Source organism: Pseudonaja textilis, chromosome 2 (genome assembly GCF_049901715.1).
Source record: "Pseudonaja textilis isolate UNSWEBS1 chromosome 2, rPseTex1.2, whole genome shotgun sequence".
In the NCBI taxonomy this organism is placed as follows: domain Eukaryota; kingdom Metazoa; phylum Chordata; class Lepidosauria; order Squamata; family Elapidae; genus Pseudonaja; species Pseudonaja textilis.
Window position 1 is genome coordinate 4,185,599 of NC_141991.1, and position 23,562 is coordinate 4,209,160.

The 23,562-nt window shown below is 42.9% G+C and overlaps 3 protein-coding genes across 3 annotated transcripts in view; 1 reads left to right on the forward strand and 2 right to left on the reverse strand.

The window, feature by feature from the left end:
• LOC113450365 (uncharacterized) overlaps positions 1 to 6,190 on the reverse strand; it is a 64,427-nt gene extending 58,237 nt beyond the window's left edge. Inside the window, exons 1-2 of the mRNA XM_087928111.1 lie at positions 6,061 to 6,190; positions 5,670 to 5,753 (exon numbers count right to left, since the gene is read on the reverse strand). The gene's annotated coding sequence lies outside the window, so the exon portion shown is untranslated. The remainder of the gene's footprint in view (positions 1 to 5,669; positions 5,754 to 6,060) is intronic.
• The window catches only part of LOC113451924 (uncharacterized), a 219,030-nt gene that overhangs the window by 176,262 nt on the left and 19,206 nt on the right, over positions 1 to 23,562 (forward strand).
• On the reverse strand, positions 140 to 22,859 carry LOC113450382 (uncharacterized). Its single transcript, XM_087927639.1, is given in 10 exon segments — positions 140 to 2,801; positions 6,379 to 6,472; positions 6,985 to 7,072; positions 11,246 to 11,287; positions 11,290 to 12,959; positions 14,633 to 14,780; positions 20,305 to 20,387; positions 20,940 to 21,069; positions 21,268 to 21,642; positions 21,644 to 22,859. Coding segments are annotated over 10 exon segments (4,275 nt in total). The 5' UTR covers positions 21,686 to 22,859; the 3' UTR covers positions 140 to 1,198.

The window sequence follows — 23,562 nt, forward strand, 5'->3', positions numbered from 1 at the left end:
CCCCCTTCTAGCACTTTCTAACGTTTTATTCCACACTTCCCCCTCCCCCTGATAAGTTCTCTTACATATTTACCTGGTTTCTTCATTTAGCTTTTTTGCTCAACGTGTATAAAGTAGGGCATCATTTACACTGCACAACTGTTTCCAATAATTTATTAGAAAATGAGAAAGGTTGTTAATAATCAGGAAGTATGTTTTTAAAAATATATTAGGATTAAAAAGTACAAAGTCACAATCACGCTAGTAACAGTTTTCTCCGAAACCATAGCAACCTGACGTGTCAAGTACGATTGATCTTTCTGATGAACTTGATATCACAAAATGAAATAGAGGCAGTAAAGTGGCATTTGAAAATCTTGTCCTCACTGTTAGGAAGTTTCTCTTTAATTTCAGGTTGCTTCTCTCACCTCAAGTAGTTTCCATCTGTTACTTCTTGTCCTATCCTCTGGTGCTTTGATTTAACTGACCGTGTTATCGATGTTACCCTCGGCTCGTTTTGGGTCACCTGCTTTCTTGCTTTGCTTTGTTTTGCTTGCATACACCAGCTCTTCACAAACCCTGGAAGCTGATCCCAAACTCACTTCAGACGTTGATTCTGCCTAAATAAAGCAGCTTGACCAAGCTGAGGTTGTGAAGTTTTCGGAGTAATGAGAGGGGCAATTGTTTTAACAGATTTTCTTGAGTGACACCTTAACTTGAATAGGCAATGTCTCTTGAATTAAGAACTCTATCCTGGGAGCTTCCCAAAATCAATCCCTTTATTCAGTTGCTCCTGCAGTGATCCTCTGAAAAAAGGGAGACTGTTCACCACATTTTTCCACAGATGTAATTCTTTTTACTCCCTAACTTTAGATGGTTTCATATCACAAATTAATGACATTTCAGTCCCTAAAGGAGACTGCTGTGTATGTCCTGATCTGGATCATATTAATATGGTAAATAAGTTGATTGCTTTCCACAGGATATTTTCCTCTGTGGGTTCTTTCTTGAGAAGCATCCTGTTTTCACAAAAACTCCTTCCACATTCTGTACATTTCTATTTCCCTCCTGTGTGTGGATCCTCTTATGGGAAGGTGACTTTTTAATCTGAAGCTCTTCCCACGTTCCGTGCACTGGCACAATTTCTTCTGCGTGTAGGTATTACTGTGGCAGGGGACTGACTTGTACTCTAACTCTTCCCAGATTCATTGCATACGTACTATTTCTCCCCTGTGTGGATCCTGTTATGAGAAATAAGGGAACGGTTATCACTGAAGCCTTTTCCACATTCCAGGCATTTGTAAGGTTTCTCTCCAGTGTGAGTCCTTTTATGGTAAATCAGGTAGCCACTGGCAGCGAAGGTCTTTCCACAGACTGTGCACTTATAAGGTTTTTCCCCTGTATGGGTCCTGTTATGGAAACTAAATTGACTGCTTTGGTTGAAGCTCTTCCCGCACTCTAGGCATTTATAGGGTTTCTCTCCTGTGTGGATCCTTTCGTGCGAAGTAAGAGAAGTCTTTATAGCGAAGCTCTTTCCACACTCCAGGCATATATAGGGCTTCTCTCCCGTGTGCAGCCGTTTATGGACGTTCAGGTAACTGCTGTTTCTGTAGCTCTTTCCACACTCCAAGCATTTAAAGGGTTTTTCTCCTGTGTGGACCCGTTTATGGGTACCAAGGTCACAGCTTTGCCTGAAGCCCTTCCCACACTCTAGGCATTTAAAGGGTTTTTCTCCCGTGTGGATCCGTTTATGAGAAGTGAGAGAACTCTTTACACTGAAGCGCTTCCCACACTCCATGCATTCATAGGGTTTTTCTCCTGTGTGGATCCGTTTATGAGAAGCCAGGCAACTGCTACTCCTGAAGGGCTTCCCACACTCCGTGCATTTAAAAGGTTTTTCAGCTGAATGGATTCTTTTGTGGGATGTCAGTTGAGGGTTACTTCTGTAGTTCTTTCCACACTCTGTACACTTATAGGGTTTCTCACCCGTATGAATCCTTTGATGGGAATTAAGGCCACCACTTTGAGTAAAACTCTTCCCACACTCTATGCATTTAAAGGGTTTCTCTCCTGCATGGATCAATTTATGCTTAGTAAAATAACTGCTTGTACTGAAGCTTTTTCCACAGTCTACACATTTATAGGGTTTTTCGCCTGAATGGATCCTTCTATGGCATATCAGGCAACCACTAGTCCTGAAGTTCTTCCCACACTCTATGCATTTAAAGGGTTTTTCATCAGTATGTATCCTTTTATGGTAAGTAAGGGAAATTTTCATACTGAACCTTTTACCACAGTCTACACATTTGTAAGGTTTTTCATTTGAATGGATCCTTCTATGGCATATCAGGTAACTACTTCTTTTAAAGCTCTTCCCACATTCTAAACATTTAGAGGATTTTTCTCCAGTATGTATACATTTATGGGAGGTTAGATAAATGTAGTCCCTGAAGCTCTTTCCACACTCTAGGCACTTATAGATTTTATCTCTGGTGTGGATCTGTTTACGAGAAGTTAAATTACCTCTCCATTTGTCACTTTTTCCACAGTCCACACTGTTTTTGGGTTTGTCCCTTGACTGGATCATTTTAGGTGAAGTAAGGTTATTACGGCTGGAGCTTTTTCCAGTTTTGCAGTGGTTACTAACATTGGGGTTTGCTCTGAATCTTTTTCTACTTTGACATTTCCCATTTTCTTTGGAATCCTGTTGAGTCAGGATGCGATCCATTTCCGCACATTCATGAATTGTTTTTTCTCTCCAATTGTGCTTCTTTTCAGGTTTCCTTCCTTCCCACTTATTTGTAGATGTCTCCTCAGGAATTTAAGTTTTGATTTTTTGCAATGGCAGTAAATTTGGCTTCTTGGTCTTTTTCCTTCTTCTCTGATTCAAATGCTTGTGGGGGAAGAAAAATAAATTAGAATAATCTACAACATACAATATGCTGTCCCAATGCATAGATTTATATATTACTGGGCATCTGAGGAGAAAGCAACAAGGGAAATAACAGCATGAATATTAGTTGCTAACTTAAAAGACTCATCTCACCCTCATTCTTGGCAGTTAAAAATTTAAAGCAAAAACAAGTCTTGATATCAGGATGTGGCACGCAAATTGTCTCAACCATGGCCCTTGCGTTCAATAAGACAACATATATAATTGCAAGACAAAATTTGTTGCTGTGTTGTACAACTGCAACAGGCAAAAACATCCTCTCCCTGAACATCTTCCCAATATTTCTGCAGTAATGACCCAGGGCCCCAGGATAACCACAAGACTGAATGTCAATCCTTCTTAGTCACGACACTGATCTCTTTCTTATAAATGAAACTCTGCTACTTAGAAGACCATGGATGGGGTGTGGAATTAATGTAAGAGGAAAAAAGAAGAGATGAAATCATTTTTAACAAGTTACGCATAGAGGAACCTTTACCTAAAGAGGCTACCATCCTAGATGTTCCCAACATGACTTCTTCATGCAGGACTTTCTGGCTGGGATCAAGCAGCAACCACTCTTCACTGTTGAAATGGATGGTCACCTCCCTAAAGAAGGAAGAATCCCTGTGAGAAGACTCGACAGAATTTGCAAGATCTCCTTCAACATGGAAATCCTAAAAGTAGAAATGTCAATGGAGATTCTCAGTCATCCAAGTGTTCAGCTTCTTGGATGAGAAGTGAAACACCTTCAAATGTTTTATCTCCTTTCCTGACTCTGCTGACCTGCAATATTACCAACCTACCTTGATCAAGTGGCATAGCGTACGTTACACACACCATCTACCAACGACCTCAACACTTCATATTTGTTGAGAGATTCTGTGGGATTCCTGTCTGACATACCCTGTTTCTCCAACAATACGGCCTCCCCCAATAGGAAGTCCCAGCATGTTTTATAGGCATGAAACGAAATTAAGCCCCTATATTAAAACATGCGAAATGGTGGGGTGATGGTGGGGGAGCTTGCCATAAGGAAGTACTTCTGTTGCACACCCTGATATGGTGCTGCCTGCATTGACCTCGATACGAAGTTCCCCACCAACGCCGAGGTCAACATCCAAGCCATCGCCGCCCGCCCGCCCGAAGATTCAGGGGGCGGGAATTAAGTCACCCCCGAAAAGACGGCCTAGCCATTTTTTCGGGGCTCAAAAAAAAAAAAAAGACCCGGCCTTATTATATGAGAAACACGGTAGTAACCAAATGTTCTTTGCGGTTATATGATGGGCCAGCCTTGATCACTCGCATGAACACTCATGAAAATACTAGGGAAGCACCTCCAGTCATCAAGATGCAGATAAGACACAAGGCAATTTCTGCTTCTCCTGTTTTTATCTGTTTCCCCAACGACAGGAAACAAAGATTACACTTACAATAAAGTAGATTTAGCCTACCTATTCATCTCCTTTCTTTTTTCTTGGGATAGGCAACATAAACTGCTATGTGGCATTTTTTGAAACCAGAATTATATAACCACTAAGGAATTCCACAGATCTCCAAAACTTAGTTGAGAGATGGGTGTAGTTTGACTGATCACAGATTTAAATTTCTAATTCTAATTTCCTTGTTGTGGTTTGCTCAGGAATAGCAGTATCATATGTCGAGTCTCCAAAAGAAACTAGAGGTCTCCTACTCTCCCCCATATGAGCTGCTAATCTCTTTCTTCCTGAGTTAGGAGTCCAGCGGCTCTTTCAGCTCCACCAATAGAAGATGATTCAATGAACAACGGTGACTGTATTTTGTCCACTAAGAAAGAGACAGGATGGAAACAGGAAAGGATTCAATTACATCTTTTCTAGCTTGAAGGCACAACTTTATGTTTCTTCCTGTCCTGCCCAGGAAATCTCTGTTTACCACTTCTACACTCTGCCTTTCATAAGCTCCATCTTGGGAGCCAAGAATAAAAGGAGAAGACTAAATCCCAAACACCCAAGACCAAACCTCAACTGGATCGAATAGAATAACAGAGTTGGAAGGAATCTCGGAGGTGCATTTACAACTTCTGGAGGAAAAGAGTAGGTCTTCAACCTCCTGCTTAGGCAGGAAACCCTATACCATTTCAGACAAACGGTTATCCAATCTCTTCTTAAAAACTTTCAGTGTTGGAGCATTTAGAACTTTTTGTGGCAAGCTGTTTCACCGATTAATTGTTCCAACTTAAAAACTAGCATGGTCTGGTTTACAAATTTTATGAGTTCCCCATCTATCCCTTTGTCCGAATCACTGATTGGTCTCCTAACCTTTTGGAACAACCCATGGAAGCATACTCATGACAACCTGCAGTTTGAAACCATCATGTTCCACGTGGAAGTGCAATTTGTGAAATTCTAGCAATCCAGGAAACATGCCTGCAAGGAGAGGTGGTTTTGGAAATGGCCCAGCAGCGTAGGTATTTAATCAAAACTATTTCTTAAGGAAGGCCAAAAAGAAAGAGAAATCTCTCATTGTGGAGCTGGAGGCAGAATGCAAGTCAAGACGGCCCCTACAAGGGTCGGTCTTCTGCAAAAGGCAAACCATAGGCTTGCCCTGAAGGGAGGGATTTTCTTTGTGCACCTTAAGTCTTCTCACTTGAAGAGGGAATCATATCTTTCTTTTTTGGGTTACCCTCTACCAAATCCAACAACTAAGATATGAAGAATTATGGATAACTAGAATTTCTCTAGAAAACCTTGAGTCCAATGGAACAGTCTCCCCTTACCTAGTGAGGAATTCAGACCTTGACTTTTATCCTTGGGGATCCAATTACACCCAATTACTCCCCATTCCCGGAAGGACCTCAGAACCTGAAATATAAGCAAAGAAGTGCAGTTGAGAGGACAGGATGAAAGAGGATCTGGATGTTATTTTCTGCCCACAAAACCCTTGTGTCCATGAGTGATGATGGATGAGACCCAATAGGAGAATAGGTCCAAATGAGATACTCTTTGGAGGGAAGCAAGGTTAATTTATCTAACGAGGTTCTCTAAATATCTACTCGCATTATTAATCTCCAAAACTCCCATCAGGGAGAAATGGAAGAATTCAAGCATGTGAAGATCCCTCGTATTCTCCAAAAGCTTTTCTGACCTGGGGCCCTTCCTATTTCTTCTCCTCTGACAGGCTCAGAAGGGATCTTCCAGCCACTGACACCGCCGGGCAACTGGTCTTCGTTGGCTCTTCGCCTGGCTCTCCAAAGATCCTTCCAGCCTCAGAATCTGAAGATGTGAGCAAGTAGTTCCTTTAGGCTTCCTTCTCTCCGCCTCCCTGCCCCATTCTTGGATCTCCCCCCATGCACAGGGGAGGATTTCCCGCTCCTCCCCAAGCCTCAGAATCTCGCTGCCTCCCCCTGGAGAGGATCTGAGCAGCAGGTCCCCACCTCTTGGCCGTCCCCACTAGATTCCCAGGTAGCAACTCGCAGCCGGAATTACCCGACCACGCAGTCGGAGTGGAGCATGCGCAATGGCCTTAGTGAGGCAGCCAAGAGAAGCGCGCCCCCTGCTGGCCCTTGGGGTGAAATCGCGGCTGCATCGTGGAGAAGACAGGCGGAAATCAAATGTCGGTTTTGGGAGCCCATCAGGAGTGAAATTCAACCTCCTCGGCCCACCTCGAGAGAGGTGGTAAGGGGCGATTTGAATCGGTAATAAATCGCCTCAGTCGCCACTTTTTACTATTATTTACTATTACACCACGCCCTCCCTCTCTCTCTCTCGACACGCGGGTCGTGGGAAAACCGAGGGAGCTGTGGCTGGAGACCTCTAGATTTGGGGCCTCATCCGCTAGTAGCTGGGGCTTTCCACATCTCAGCAGTCGTTGCCTCCCACAGACATGGCTTCGCTTGGGGCCCTTCAGTTGAACACGGAAAGGTCCCCCAGTTGCGCTGCACACGATCACTTTCTCCGCACGGAGATAATCACGAGAGATTTCTGCCCGGAGACTGATGACTCAACCGAAGGGAGTCTTCCCATTGGGCGCGACTTATTCCTTTGAAAGCCAACTCCGAAGTAACCCTGACAACCCCCCGACCCCCATTCTACTTCTCCCCGCTCTTGGGGAAGGGGGTTTGGGGGAAGCCATCATGGGCTCCCGCTTTTTGCTGCTGTGTGGGGACGTTGGTCGGGAGCCCTGGAAGCGAATGGGGGACAGGGAAAGGAGGACCCACAGTAAGGGGTGGGAGGGACCATTGGTGCGCTGGGGGAGGGGGAAGAACGGGACTGGGACCCCCCAGGTGAGACGGGAGCTTATGTGAGTCCACCCCTTTCCTCTTGGCCGCGCCTCTCCCAGTGCGATTCCCTCAGACGGAGAAGCGGGAAAAGGGGTTCCGAGAGGAGTGGGCGGAGCCTATTCTGGCGGGAAGAGCGGAGAGAAAGAGAGACGCCACTCTGAGGGAAGCGCCACCATCGGAGGGAGGGGGGATCTTAAGAGGTCGTCAGGGACGGACTGGACACCTTTCTCTGGGTCAGTCACTGAATTGGTCACTTCTTTCTCTGCTTCAGACACTTCTGGTCCCCTCTTCTCCCTCTGCCCCCTTAGTATCCCCCCTCAGGAGCCCCTTTCCAGCTTCTCTGATGGGATCCCCACCCCCCCACCCCAAGGGACCCTTTGAAGTCACCCCATCACTGAGAATATATTGGAAGATCCCCAGATCTCCACACTCAAGATCCCTTTCAGGCTTTGGCCTCCACTCTTCCCCAAAGACCCTTCAGAATAATATTGTTTCTGTCGGCTTCATTTTCAAAGGAAAAGAGTGGAATTGCTGGCTGGAGAATAAAAAAAAATATTGAATGGACTTATTCATTCAATACATTATTTAATGATATTGAGAAGATAACTACAGACTTGCCTGGACTTCCCCACTAGTTCAAATTCTTAAAAGGCCAAAAATGCCTTCCAAGTTGTAGAAAGGCAAAAGGGTGACATTTACTGGTTCCCCTTTGAGTCCTCTGGTGCAAAGGAAAAAGAGAAAGTAGGCCAAAGCATTTTCAATACCGCATGGATTATCTCCACAGATGTAAAATTTACATAATTAGGACAATTCTAATAAAAATGACAAAGATTTTATGAGGAATGTTCCACATTTTATAGTGTAAGGAAGTTAGCACCCACCCCTCTCCTAGAAAAATGAAATATCCTAGGAAACATTAAAAAAGGCAGAATATTTCCCCTAAAAAGAGTAGAAACTCAGAAGCAGAATCTTAGAAACAAAAACTCAGCCCCTCCCTCACCTTTGCTAATGGACCATTACTCTGGCCTAGGCCAGTCTATTTTACATAACAAAGTTCTGTTCCAGTAGAGCTATAATAGGAATTATCCAAAGCCCTTTCACTGCATCATCATCCAGTAAGGGTCGACCAAGCCTGGGACTCAGGACAGCCTACAGAGTTTCTCCTGCATGGCCCCATGGAAGTCTGACAACCAATCAGAATACAAGCTCAAATTTAAATCCCAATAGAGGGTATAAAACCAAGGCACTCTCAGCATTTCAGCCCTTCTCTCTTTTCCTTCACCAAACATCTTGAAGCATGTGATTGCCCTTTTCACTTTGGAGCTCCAAGCCATGGGGTCCTGTCCATCATTAAACCATCTTTCCAAACAGCCTCCATGTTTCCAGTGTCTTTTCCCCACTTGGAACTGAACTCAGAAGGATATTTCTTCCAAAAATTGGATATAATGTCTCTTATTGATTGCTTCTTTCACAGATAGATCTACTTTACTAATGCTTTTCTCATTCTATGGTTTTCAATGCACAGTGTAAAATTAAGTCGGATGTGAGCTCATTCCACCCTTCTAGCACTTGCTAACATTTTCTATCACTCTCTCCCTTCTCCCGATAAGTTCTCCTACATATTCATCTGTTTTTTCATCTAGCCTTTTTGTTCAACGTGTGTAAAGTAGGGCATCATTTACATTGCACAACTGTAGAAAAAGGCAAGGCTAAAGTTTTCTGCCTCCTCTTTGAGTCCTCTGGTGTAAAGGAAGAAGAAAGTTGGGTAAAGCACCTTCAATGTCCCATGGATTATCTCCACAGATGTAAAATTTACATAATTAGGAAAATTCTGGAAAAAAATGCCACATTATAAGAAATGTAATGAATCTTCCTACATTTTAGAGGCAGGGCTTTCTCTCATTTCTTATAGGTCAATTTGCCTTGTTTCTTTTTTCACATTCCATGGATTTCTATGTAATCATCATCTGTGCAGTGGGATTCTTTTGATGCAGTTTTATCTGAGCTTGTTCTGTCACTTTCTTTCCATTCCACTCCTCACCCCTTACTAAAGTTTGCTCCACATATTCATTTGTTTTTCCCCATTTAGTTTCTTTACTGCATGTATATTATGTAGAGGCATCGTTTACATTGTGCAATGATCGTTTCTCATAATTTATTATAATAACCCTTCAAAATGAGAAATACAGTTAATCAGAACATGCAGAAACATTTTTTAAAAGCTATATTAAGGTAAAAACACAGTCACAACCACACCAACACAAGATCTTTTCCAATTGGCAGTGCCACAGTCCCCTAAAATTTGAAATAGGATTGACCTTTCTCATTACTTTGATATCACAAAATATACAGTGGTACTAAAGTGATAATGAAATCCTGGAGAAATTCAGCAGTTTGGGAATGTAACAGAAATCCAGAAAGTGTGTGTCTCTATCGGACACTCACATATACTTTGAAATGAAAGATAGACAGATAGATAGATAGATAGATAGATAGATAGATAGACAGACAGATAAAAATATGTTAGAAAATATGGTCCAGGTTAGAAGACACTGAGTAATTTAAATCAAGCTATTTAGTTCCCTCCTTAAAAAATATTGTTCATATGAATACACTGTTGGATCCATAAAAACATTTTTAAAGTAAATAGTTGCAATCGTAAACTCACTGGCCACATTTCTCTTTACAGCAGGATTAATGTGATTGTACATATAAAGACCTGGAAGAGATGTTTCACAGATAAACCACAACTAATGCACATCATTATATATGGAAAAAAAGAACAAACAGCTGAAATACTTGGCTATATATGGAAGGAAGGCCGGTATTTTCAATACAATTAGAGCTGAAACACACACAAACATATTTTCCTCTGCTTTGCTTGCGTATGTCAGCTCTTCACAGAGCAGCCTGATCCCAGAACAACTTAAGATATTGCTTCTACCTAAATAAAGCAAACTGACCAGGCACAGGTCTTGACAAATACTGGCATAATAAACAGGACAATGTAATAAAAGATTCTTGTGAGCAAGACATAACTAGGTAACATCTCTGGTATTAAAAAAATCTAGATTGGGAGCTTTTTCCATAATTCATACATTTATTCAGTTTCTCCTATGACGATCCTCTGAACTGTTCGCTTCTTTCTGTGGGAGCATTGTATTTATTAGATTTTTAAAGTCAATTCTTTTATGGGGAACACTGTAAGACAGATAAAAAGACTGACTTTCTTGCTGTTCTATGCATTTATATCTGCATTCTGTCCTATGTGAAACTTTTTCTGGGAAATAAGAGCTCCTTATACTAAAGTTCTCAAGACTCCAACTTGATAATTCTTCTCCCACGCATGTATTTGTGGTTCTTCGATATGGATTCCATCATGGGAACTAAGGGACCTGCCCTTCATTAACTTCTCCCTGCATTTATAGACTCCTTTCCCAAGTGGACATTTCCTTCTCAAACTGTTCCTGCATTTTATGTATTCTAGTGTTTCTTCCATGCATACCTACAATAACTTATTTTCCAAAAATAGGTTCTATTCCACTTGAAAAAGCTTGGTGGAGTGGTTAAGACACCAGGCTGGAAACTGGGAGACCATGAGTTCTAGTTCCACATTAGACAAAGTGATTTTGGGCCGGTCACTTTCTCTCAGCCCTATGATGACAGCAGTGGCAAAGCTATCTGCAAGGCACATACAGAAACGAAAGCATTTAAGCTCTTCCCATAGTATGTGCTTACATGCTATTTTCCCTGTGTGGAACCCTTTAAGACACATCAATTCATAATTATTAAGTGAAGCTCTGCTTTTACTGTATATGTTTGATATCACAGTCGATCTTTTTACAGGAATTCAGGACACTTCAACCCCCAAAGGCATCTCCCCCATGTCAGTCCTTTTATGGAAAGTAAATTGATTGCTCCACATGAACTTTCTATAGCATTCCAATTTTAGTATATATGCTGCCGAAGCAAGCACCGTATGAAATTCTTTCCACACATCATGCATGTATATATTTTTTTCCGAAGCTGTAATTTGTGTTAGGCATAAGAAATCCCATTTTTCACAAAAAAACTCTTTCCCATATTCGGAGCATATCTATCGTTTCTCCCGTGTGTGGACTCGTTTATGGGAAGTAAGGTAACAGCTTTTGCTGAATCTCTTCCCACACTCTGCGCATTCATAGGGTTTCTCTCCCGTATGGATCCTTTTATGAGAAGTAAGGGAACTGTTCTTACTGAAGCTTTTTCCACAGTCCGCGCATTTATAGGGTTTCTCTCCAGTATGCATCCTTTCATGGGAAATTAGGTGACTTTTCCATCTGAACCTTTTCAGACACTCCGTACACTGATATAGTTTCTCGTCTATGTGGATACTAACATGATTTGTAAGGGAGCTGCTAGAAATAAAACTTTTCCCACATTCCTTGCATATGTAAGGTTTCAACCCTGAATGGATCCTCTTATGAGAAGTAAGGGAACTATTCATACTGAAGCTTTTCCCACAATCTGTGCATCGATAAGGTTTTTCTCCAGAATGCATTCTCTTGTGGGAAGTTAGGTGACTATTCAACCTGAAGCTTTTCCCGCATTCTGTACAGGGGTATAATTTCTCCCCTGAGTGGATACTAATGTGTTTAGTAAGGGAGCTGCTTGAAATAAAACTCTTCCCACATTCATTGCATATATAAGGTTTCGACCCTGAATGGATCCTTTTATGGCAAGTAAGGGAGCTGCTGCTGCTAAAGCTCCTTCCGCAATCCGTGCATTTATACGGTTTCTCTCCTGTATGGATTCTTTTATGAGATGCAAGGGAACTGTTCAAACTGAAGCTTTTCCCACATTCTGTGCATTTATAGGGCTTTTCCCCTGTATGGATCCTTTTATGGGAAGTTAGATAACTGCTGCTACTGAAGCTCTTTCCACACACTGGACATTTATAGGGTTTTTCTCCTGTGTGGATCCTTTTGTGATAGGTAAGAGAACTATTCATACTGAAGCTTTTTCCACATTCCAGGCATTTGTATGGTTTCTCTCCCCTGTGGATCCTTTTATGGTAAGTAAAGGAACTTTTCATACTGAAGCTTTTCCCACAGTCTACACATTTGTAGGGTTTTTCCCCTGTGTGGATTCTTTTATGGGAGGTCAGGTAACTTCTGGTGCTGAAGTTTTTTCCACATTCGAGGCATTTGTAAGGTTTCTCTCCCATATGGATCCTTTTATGAAAAGTAAAGGCACTGTTCATAGTGAAGGTTTTACCACAGTCAATGCATTTATAGGGTTTCTCTCCCATGTGGATCCTTTTATGATAAGTCAAGGAACTGTTCATATTGAAACTTCTTCCACATTCTGCGCATTTGAAGGGCTTTTCCCCCAAATGGATCTTTTTATGGTAGTTAAGATGACCTCTCCACCTAAAGTTCTTTCCGCAGTCCATACATTTATAGGGCTTCTCTTTTGTATGGATTATTTTATGTGGGATAATTTTGGTGTTATTGTTGAAGTTTTTTCCAATTTTGCCGTGGTTACTGAAATTGGGTTTTGGTTTGAATCTCTTCCCATTTCCTTGACACTTTCCCATACTGCTTTCTTTGAAATCATGTTGAATCTGGAAGTGTTCCCTTTCTGCACATTCAGCAGTCGAGTTTTCTCTCCAACTGTAAGATCCTTTTTTCTCATATCTCCTTCTTCCCCACTTATCTGCAGATATATCTTCTCGTATTTCAGTTTTGATTATTTGTGATGGCGTCACACTTGGTTCTTGGTAATTTTCATTTTTCTGCGCATCAACTGCTCGAGGGAGGAGAAAAAGAAATCAGAAAACTGTATAATATATAGTTTGCTATCCCCATAACAATCCCTAGCTTGCACCTATTCCTGGACATTTGGAGGAAGAACAAAATGAGGAATGTCAGCATGAATGCTATTTCTCAATTTAAAACATTGGCATCGCTGCTCAACTCATCTAATTCTGGGTATTTGACAACAATCCTGGACATTTGGAGGAAGAACAAAATGAGGAATGACAGCATGAATGCTATTTCTCAATTTAAAACATCGGCATCGTTGCTCAACTCATCTAATTCTGGGTATTTGACAACAATTTAAATGCAAAACATGAGAGAACATAACAACTAATGCAGTGTCCTACAGCCTAGATTTTGACATCATGATGTGGCATAAACCCTTTTGTCAAATGTGCCAAAGCCAAATTATTGCAGTAGAATTCCAGGAAAAAAAATATGGTGCTAATTAGGACAAGTGAAATAAAGCCAAAACATTCCTCTCCGATTATATTCCCAGTAATTCTGGAAGACTAGATGTCAATTCTCCAGACTGACTATCTCTAACCAGTTCCTTTCTTCTAAATGATACTGTGGTACTTAGAAGACCACAGAGGGGGACCGGGATTAATACAAAATGAAAAGAGAAAGGTAAGAAACCATTTTAACAAGATCTGCACAGATATCCTAAGCTGCAGATAAACAGTCCAGTGACTCCTCAATCTTACTTAATTGCAGGAAAGGGAATTACACGGAATTTGATTGATATAAAAATAATATTGTGAAATATTGCATAAGATAATGAAAGGCTATAATTTAATAAAAACAACTGTATTATTAGAATTGCATAACTTGTTAAACGTAAATATGTGTCAGCTTTGGAAGTCATATTAGCACCAGAAACTTCCATGCTGCCAAATTCTTGAGCGTGGGGAGTTGGGAGTGGGGATTTCATGGAGCGTATGCGGTTAGACATAATAGCATTCTAGACATAATAGCAGTCAAGGTCGTGTTATTCCTGCACCTGGCTGAGTAGTTGGAATGGATGGTGATTGGGGCATGTGATGGAATGATGGGGGCTGGGGGTGGATTTGTAATTTTTTACTTATTGGAGGAAAATCCGGAACTTTCATATTCAGGTTTTCCTAGGTGTGCCAGTATAACTACTCTAATAAAAGGAAACTGAGAAAATGCCTGTCTTGGAGTTTTTAATTGGAGTTGGGTTTTTCTGGAATGCTGACAATATGATGAATACTATTTTATTTGAATCAAAATGTGACGAGAAAGGGGAATTTTAATAATAGTGACATATTTAGAAATTAAAAAGGGGATAAACAATGGAAAATTATAATTTAACATGAATTTGTGAATTGTTATTAGAACTATATAATCTGGTAAACACTGCAAATATGATTATTAATATATAATTGGAAGTAAAAGGAGTGAGATTAAGAATATAGAGATTGACACAAAAATAACATTGTAATATTGAATAATCAAGATTGATAATTTAACAAAATATATGTATTAATATAAAATTTTAAAAGATTGTTAACTATATTAAACAAGAGGAATATTCTCATATTTGTATCAAAATGTAAGACACTACGGAACCACACTGTTCACCCAATGATATTTTTGTTGTAACAAAAAAAAAAAAATTCATTGCAAAAATCTTACTTAATGTTCCTCTAGATAAACCTAAAGAGGTTATAATCCTAGAAACCTCCAATATGACTTCCTGATGCAGAGCTTTCTGCCTGGAATCCAGCAGCAACCACTCTTCGCTGGTGAAATGAACAGCCACCTCCTCAAAGGACACAGGATCCTGCATGAGGAAGAATCCCAATGAGCAGAGTCAGGAAGAATTTGCAAGCTCTCCTTTAATCTGCAAATCCTAAAAACATAGAGTTATAATTCTTAGTTGGACTTTTCCCCCAGCTGAATTCAACGGGGTGTGTGATCAAATCGTCCCCTGATCTCCCAAGAGATAGTTACATACACCATCCTCTCCAGCATGTTAAGTGTGCTACTAGAGGAGCAAACATATTGGACAAAGTATATACCAACAACAAACATGGCGATAAGGTTCTACAATTACATTTGGGACATTCAGATCACAAGTCACTGCTTTTAGCACCAGCATACATCCCTCTTAGGAGACGGGCTCTGCCTATAATAAAGACAGTGAAATCTTGGCCAGAAGATGCTTCCCAACAACTTCAGGATTGTTTTGAGAACACAAATTGGGATATCTTTTACCACCCTGACCTAGAGGTGCACACTGCAACTGTTCTGTGCTATATCAAACACTGCACAGATACTATCACTGTGGATGAATGTATTAGGATCTATACCAATCAGAAACCCTGCATGACCAGGGAAGTCCAGCACCTCTTGCGTGACAGGACCAAGGCCTTTAGGTCCGGTGATGGGCAAGATACAGTGTTGCCAGAGCTAATCTGAAGAAAGGTATTCGGAAGGCCAAGACTGATTATAAGAGGAAGATTGAGGATAATTTTTATAGCAATAACATGAGGCAGGTGTGGCGAGGGATTCAACAAATTACAAACCATCAACCAACCAATGTCATCTCTGCTGAGGGGGATGCTTCATTGGCAGAGGAACTGAATCATTTCTTTGCTTGCTTTGAAGTGGAGACATCAGAGGCAGATAAAATACAACCACCACCAATTGTAGCCCCCATCTCATTGTGGAGGAACAGGAGGTGAGGAGCATTCTGAGGGCTGTGGACCCTAGAAAGGCTCCTGGTCCTGATAGTATTTCTGGCCGAGTGCTTAAAGATTGTGCTGATCAGTTGGCTGGAGTCTTTACCAGGATCTTCAATCGGTCTTTATCCCAGTCCACTATTCCATCTTGTTTGACGGCTTCCACCATTGTTCCGCTGCCAAATAAGTTCCCTATCAATAACCTCAACGATTACAGACCAGTGGCACTCACTCCTATCATCATGAAGTGCTTTGAGAAATTGGTCTGCCGGCACATTATTTCTGGTATTCCGCATACATTTGATAAGCACAAGTTTGCATACAGAAGAAATAGATCTACAGAGGATGCTATAGCCATCACTCTTCATGCTGCTCTGACTCATCTAGAAAGCAGGGCGGACACAGACTATGTGAGGATGCTTTTTGTAGATTTTAGTTCTATATTTAACACAATTCTTCCACATAGACTAGTGTCTAAACTTCTGGACCTTGGACCTTCTTATTCAATCTGCCTTTGGATTATGGATTTCCTATCTGGCTGCTCACAGAGGGTCAGATTAGGTAATCATACCTCTTCAGTCCTTATTCTTAACACTGGTACACCACAGGATTGTTTGTTGAGTCCCTCCTCTAAAGAGTACATGACTGCATTCCCACTCACACTAATAATACTGTTACTAAATTTGCAGATGATACAACAGTGGTAGGACGCATCTCCAGGGGGGATGAGTGTGCCTACTGAGATGAGGTGGACCGGTTGCTTTTGTGGTGTGGAGACAATAACTTGATCCTCATCACCAATAAGACCAAGGAGCTTATAGCGGACTATAGAAGGAACAGATCAGACATCCAGCCCTTGCTTATCAATGGAGATCAAGTGGAGCAAATGGTCAATTTTAAGTTTTTGGGTGTTACCAAAAAAGAGGACCTGACCTGGGGTGCTCGCTTTGCAGCATTGGTCAAAAGGGCCCAGCAGAGATCATACTATCTGAGACTTCTCAGAAAACAACAACTGAATGAAAAAGTGCTGGTGACCTACTGCTGCACCATAGAGAGGATCTTAACTTACTGCACCTCTGTATGGTTTTTCAATTGCACCAGGACAGATAGGAAAGCACTCCAGAGGGTTAAGGTCATTGCCCAGAAGATCGTTGGTTGCCCTCTCCCCTCTTTGGAAGAGCTTTATAGCTCCTGCTGCCTTAGGAAAGTTCAAAACATTTTTAAAAATCCATCTCACCCTGGGCACCATTTTTTTTGAACAATTACTATCTGGCAGATGGTACAGAATAATAAAAGCAAGGACAAATAAGCTGAAAAACAGCTTCTATCCCAGGGCAGTAGCTCTGTTGAATTCTATTGTATAGTGCAGTGTTAGTGTGATGTTGGAGTTTTCAATTCAATGTGTGGAGTGTGAAGGATGTGTGTTTGTAGTTATTTTCATGGTCATGATGTGCACTGAAGATGGTGTTTGATTTCGTTGTACCAGGTGCAATGACAATAAAGTAAACTAAACTAAATTAAGTCAGTGGTGGCTAATCTTTTTGGGCTCCCATACTGAAAATTGCATGCATATGGGATCGCATGCCAGCACCCAGAAGGCAATGCGTGTGGGGAGGTCCCCCGTGCTCCTGTGCATGCATGCACATCTCCTGTACACCCCCACCCTCCACATGCACGCCAGATACCCGACAATCGGCTATCGGCAGTGCACGCATGCACAGTGGGGCTCTTCAGGGCGACTTCTCACATGCTGGCAGAAGTGGCTCTGCGTGCCACTTCCAGCATGTGTGCCATAGGTTCAACATCATGGATCTAAGTGATGTGGGACAGCAGGTTCTCCCTGAAGATTATTACAGTTATTATATATGAATTAACTGTATTCCTCTCTACTGAATGATTTAATGTAATTGATTACTATAAACTGGATTTTACCAATTGACAACTACAGCCCTCAGTTGACTTTCTCAGCCAAGCAGATTCACAGGATGAGGGACCACTACATCTATTTCCTTTGTTATCCTTGATCTCTTTTCTAATCCAAAATGTAAAAAAACTGGAAACAGGCCAATACAAGATCACTTGTTTAATGCAGCCCATCACTGGAGACTTTTAAAGAGGCTAGACAGCCACTTGTCTGAACTGGTATAGAGTCTCTTGCTTAAGCATGAGTTTTGACTAGTCACTAAAACACCTCCACGATCCCTTCCAACTATTATTTTGCAGTTCCTAAAAGCCAAGATGAAGTCAGGATTGTCTTCAGTCTTTATCTTTTAGCCCGGAAAAAAAAGTTCTTAACTCTTTGAAAACAAGGAATAATTCTCAATGTATTTTCTCTAAGAATAGTGATATTTCATTTAATGATAGTTCCAAAATGAAAGCCATCTTGGAAAAAGTCAAGTTAAGACTATCAGAAACAGTCGCACCAATTCCCACGGTCATATAATTGCAATTCATGCATATAGAAACCAGTTCATTTGTATGTGTTCTGGCAAAAGAAAAGCCATTGGATAAGTTGGGTTTGTATTTATGACATGTGACTAGCTTGATAAACACGATTTGTTAAATAACCGGTTACTCAGCTCATCTGGTTACTCAACAACCACAATGACTTACAATGGAATTCCTATCCCAATTTGATCATAAATTGAGGATTAGCTGTTTATGTAAGTTAAACTGGCAGCGTTATTACTTGGCTTCCAAAAATGATAAAAGCTGGCATTGTTTCAGATGTTCCTATTGCTTTGCCTAATAGTTTTATTTAACTGCTTTTTATGTTTCATATCGTAAACTATATTTTTAGACTCCGGCAGTATAACCATCGAAGTTATGAATGCTTTTCCAAAACAGTTTTGAGAGTTAAGCACTTTGGAAAAGTTGAGTAGAGTTGTTTAAGAGTTTGGAAGAGTTGAGATTTTGGGAAAAGTGTAGAGAAGAGCAACCAAGATGATTAGGGGCCTGGAGAGAAACGTATATGAACAGGTTGCAGGAATTGGATATGCCTATTGAGTGAAAAGAAGAACCAGAGGAGACATGATAGCAGTGTTCCAATATTGGAAGGGCTGCCACAAAAAAGAAGGCAAGACAAGAAACAATGGATGGAACCTAATGAAGGAGAGAAGCAACCTGGAATTAAGGAGAAACTTCCTCACACTGAGAACAATTAAGCAGTGGAAATGTTTCCCTTCGGAAGTTGTGGGTGCTCCGTCATCAGAGACTTAAAAAAGGTCTGGACAAGCATTTGTCTAAAATGGTCTCATGTCTCCTGCTTGAGCAGGGGGTTCGACTAGAAGACCTCTAAGGCAGGGGCTGCCAAGCTTTTGGACCTCAGGGACCACCAAACTCATTTTAAATCCCGCGGACCACTAATATGAATTTTGACTGACGGCGGCTTGCTGACATTTTCCCAGGGTCTCTGCAGAAAGCAGCAGAGACCCTGGGAAAATCCCCCCAAAAAGTCTGCAGGAAAATTCCCCACCCAGTTTTCCTATCGATCGATCATTCTGCATTTGGGATCACAGGATACCATCTCTAGCTCCGTTCTCAGGGAGAGAGAGAGAGACTTTTGGCTTCATGCAAGGAAAGCAGCAGAAGTCTTTCTTTCTCTCCCCCAAACTCCACCAGAAAAGAGTCTTTGTGAGACATGTCATGCTGGCGCAGCCTCTTGGAGCAAGATGCCTTGCAGGGTCCCAAAGACTCATTTCTGGCAGAGCTTGGGGGAGAAAAAGAGTTTTGCTGCATGCAGCCAAAAGAAGAAGCAGAAAGAAGCAGCTGGGTGGCCAGGCAAGGGGCGTGGGGTGAGTGGGGCAAGTTCGCCCCCTCCGCCATTTCCCCCCTCCCCTACCTCATGTTGTTTGCAATGCAAGCAACCCAAGCCTTGTGTTCCCACACAGCCTGGATTAATTGCTTTGGGGGTGACATTTCTCTGCGGACCACCAAAATTTCCTCACAGACCACCAGTGGTCCCCGGCCCATTGGTTTGCGACCACTGCTCTAAGGCAGTGGCCCCCAACCTTTTTTGTGCCACGGCCCGGTACCGTCATCACAAAATGATCCGCGGCCCGGTACCGGCATCAGCACGCATGACAAGGCAAGGCGAGCCGAGCGACCGGCCAGCCAGCCAGCCGTCCCACGCTTCTCCCCGCCACCTTCAACTCCTCCTTTGTACCTTTGTCGATGGGCTTCGCTTCGGGACAGCTTCGGGACGGTCGCTCGGCTCGCCTTGCCTTGGGTGCTGAAAGAATCCTCGTGCCTTAGTTTCGTTCGAAGCCCCCATCCCCTTCGATGAAACTAAGGTGCAAGGATTCCTTCAGGACCCAAACGCCGCTTTCCAACCGGAAAAGCTCACCCGGAAACGCTTTCTCGTCAAACAAGATGGCGGCGCCCAGCAAACCGGCGGCCTGGTAGGAAATGTTCCACGGACCGGTACCGGTCCACGGCCCAGTGGTTGGGGACCCCTGCTCTAAGGTCCCTTTCAACTCTGATATTCTAAGTCAAATGTTTATACTTGGATATTAATTTCCTTGTTCCACATCTCTGAGGAACAGCAAACACTGGGACCCCAAATGAAACTGGAGGTCTCAACAACTATTCCCCCGTATTAGTTTTTGATCTTTTCCTTCCTACCTGAACTGAAGGTACAGATGTTCTTTCAGCTCTATCAGGACAAGGAGAGGATCGGATGAATAACAGTGACTTCATTTTGTTCCCTGGGGAAAAAAAACAGGAAAATAGGGAAGGAATCAACTCCATCTTTTCTAGCTGGAAGCATCAACTTAGTATTTCTTCCTGTCCTGTGAAGGAAACCTCCATCCATCGCTCTCTTCTTTTGGTGACATTTCGTGAGCTTCGTCTTTGGACCCAAGGAAAAAAAGAGAAGATCACAGCTCCACCATGCATTGGGATAGAAATCCCAAGTGGACCTCTCTCCTAGCCTTTTGAGCAGGGACACACAAGTATACGCCTACCAACCACAGTATTCACTCAATTATGGTAGGTGCTCCCCCTACCCACCCCCCGGAATCAACCCCTTCCACACGGAAGGGCAACTGACGTCATTCTGGCACCCCAGGAACATGAGCGCAAGGAAAGATGGTTTAGAGCTGTTCCAGCAGGGATATGTGTCAGATTTTACTTGAAATTATCCATCAGGGGAGGCCAAAGACAGATTCCTTCCCTCCCCATCTTGGAAGATAAAAGAATTCAGAATAACTAGAATTTCTCTGGAACAGCTCCAACCTTGTAGAATGACCTTCTCTTACCTATTGAGATGTCTTGACATTGATCTTCCTCCTTGTAGAGTCCTCTGAACGATGGCTCTTGAGAGGCATTTGTGGGATTCACCCTTTCCTCAGGACAATTGGTCCCCACCTCCATGAAGGACCTCGGAACCTGAAATTTTGACAAAAAAAAATGAGTTAAAAGAAACACATGAACTACACTTTCATTTTCAACATTGCAAGCTCTGTGTGACCTGAATCAGCGAACAGGGATTATTAAGATGCATTAATCACTCAAACTGTTACAGATACATTTAATAATTAATAATATTAAGCTTCCTCCATATTTCCCAAGAGGAATGTTTCTCACCTGGTGCAGTCCCTCCTCCTCCGCCTGGCTTAGCAGGAAACCTTCGGCCAGGGCCACCGCCTGGCTAGTGGTCTCCACTTGGCATTCCCGTACCCAGCGCTGCATCTCCCTGGGCAGGACGGCCAGAAACTGCTCCAAGATCACCCGGTCCAACATCTGAGCCTTGGTGTGCTTTTCGGGCTGCAACCACCCCCAGCAAAGGCGGTGAAGGCGGCTGCAAAGCTCTCGCGGTCCTTCGGCCTCCTGAAAGGGGCTGTTCCTGAAGCGCCAATGCTGGATCTCAGAACCGAGGGCTTCATTCTCTGGGATCTTCTGCCCAGGTCCTACCCAGATCTCCCCACAGCTCCCCAGCTGAGCGGCAACGGGGCCTTTTCCCTATTCGCTTCCAGGCTGGCTGGTTTGCCTCCATTTCCGGCATTTTCTCTGACAGGGATCCAGAAGGGCCCTGCGGATGTCCTGGGAAGGTCGTCTCAAGTCCTGGGATCTGGAGGAGTTTCCCAGAGAGGTGGAGAGATGATTTCTCAAGCCCTCATTTGGCTCTCAAAAGGCCTCCAGCTTTTACATCCAAAAGAAAAGAAACGTCGGGAATTATAAGCTGTTCTCATTCAGAAGCTACGATTGTAAGATCAAATTCAGGGCCAAGTAACCGTTTGGAGAGGGGTATGTGTGCAAAATCAACAAATCTTTCAGACTCAGTGTAAGGTCTCTCCCTCCTTCCAATCAACACATTTTGGGGAGGGGTCTTCTCTGAAAGTTGCCCGCTCAGCTCCCCTGGCAGCAGAAAAACTCTTGGGGGGGGGGGTCTTTTCAATCCCTTCCCCCTTAAAGCTTGAAAGGGGTCCGTTTGCACAGGTGGTGGAGGAGTGCCAGGTGGGGAAACCCCTCCCCCTTGCCAGGTTCTTTGTTAGAAATGCGGGGAAACGAACCTGGTGCAAATGTCAACAGCTGGTTCCTTTAGCCTCCCTCCAGCTATTTCTTTCCCCGGGAGAGACTCGGGGTTGCAGGACCCCCTTCCCGGCCGCTTCCCAGGGCTCAGCTCACAGCCTCTCCTTCCCAGCTGGGCAGACGTGGCGGAGCGTGCGCAGTAACACTCAGGTATTCGACACTGAGGCGATCGCCCCCTAGGCATCGTCTCTCCGATTGTCTTCCTTCTCCCATTGCCCGTACTGTACACTGTCGGATCAATAAAACCATTTTTAAAGTCCTTTTCAGCTGGGAGAGTAGAGTAGAACAGGAGTAGAGTAGCTGGAAGGGACCTTGGAGGTCTTCTAGTCCAGCCCCCTGCTCAAGCAGGAGACCCTATAGTACCATTTCAGGTCAGTCTCTTCTTAAAAAAACCACCAGTGATGGAGCACCCATGATTTTGGGAAGCAAGCTATTCCACTGGTTAATTGTCCTCACTTATCAGGAAATTTCTCCTTAGTTCTAGGCTGCTTCTCTTCTTCCATCCCTTGTTTCTTTGTCCTGCCTTCTGCTGCTTTGGAAAATAAGTCCGTGGGGCAGCCCTCCAAATACTGGAAGGCTGCTCCCTTGTCCTTCTGTGTTCTACAGACTAGCCCAAACCCATAATCCTCCAACCATTCTTCCTATGCTTTAGTTTATTTATTTATTTGATTTGTCAATTGTTTACAAGATAATAAGTATAAGTGTATACATAGTTATGAATACATGAAATGGGTACATATAAGAAAAATAGAAGAAACAATAGGACAGGGACGGTAGGCACGTTGGTGCGCTTATGCACGCCCCCTAGAGACCTCTTAGGAAAGGGGTGAGGTCAATAGTAGACAGTCTAAGGTTAAAGTTTTTGGGGTTTGGGGAAGAAACCACAGAGTATTCCAGACATTGACCACTCTGGTGCTGAAGTCGTACTTCCTGCAATCAAGCTTGGTGAGGTTAACCTTGAGTTTGTATCTATGGTTTGCTCTTGTGTTGTTATGGTTGAAGCTGAAGTATTCATTGACAGGTAGGACATTGCAATGTATGATTTTATATACCATACTTAAATCGGACAGAAGACGGCGTAATTCAAGGTTTTCTAGGTCTAGAATTTCAAGTCTGGTGGCATAAGGTATTCTGCAACGAGTTGAAGAGTGGAGAACTCTTCTTGTGGCCGTTGAACAAGATCTGCGCAACCTTACAGGGCAGTTGTTAGGAAGTTGGCGGGCGCCTTGAGTCGCATGCAAGATGGCCAAAGGCGGAATAAAGAGGGAAAAGGATGCATTGCCCTGCTTGAGGGTTGCAATGCCAAATCCTCCCTTCTCCCCTCCCTGAGGGTTTCCCGGGAAATGGGAG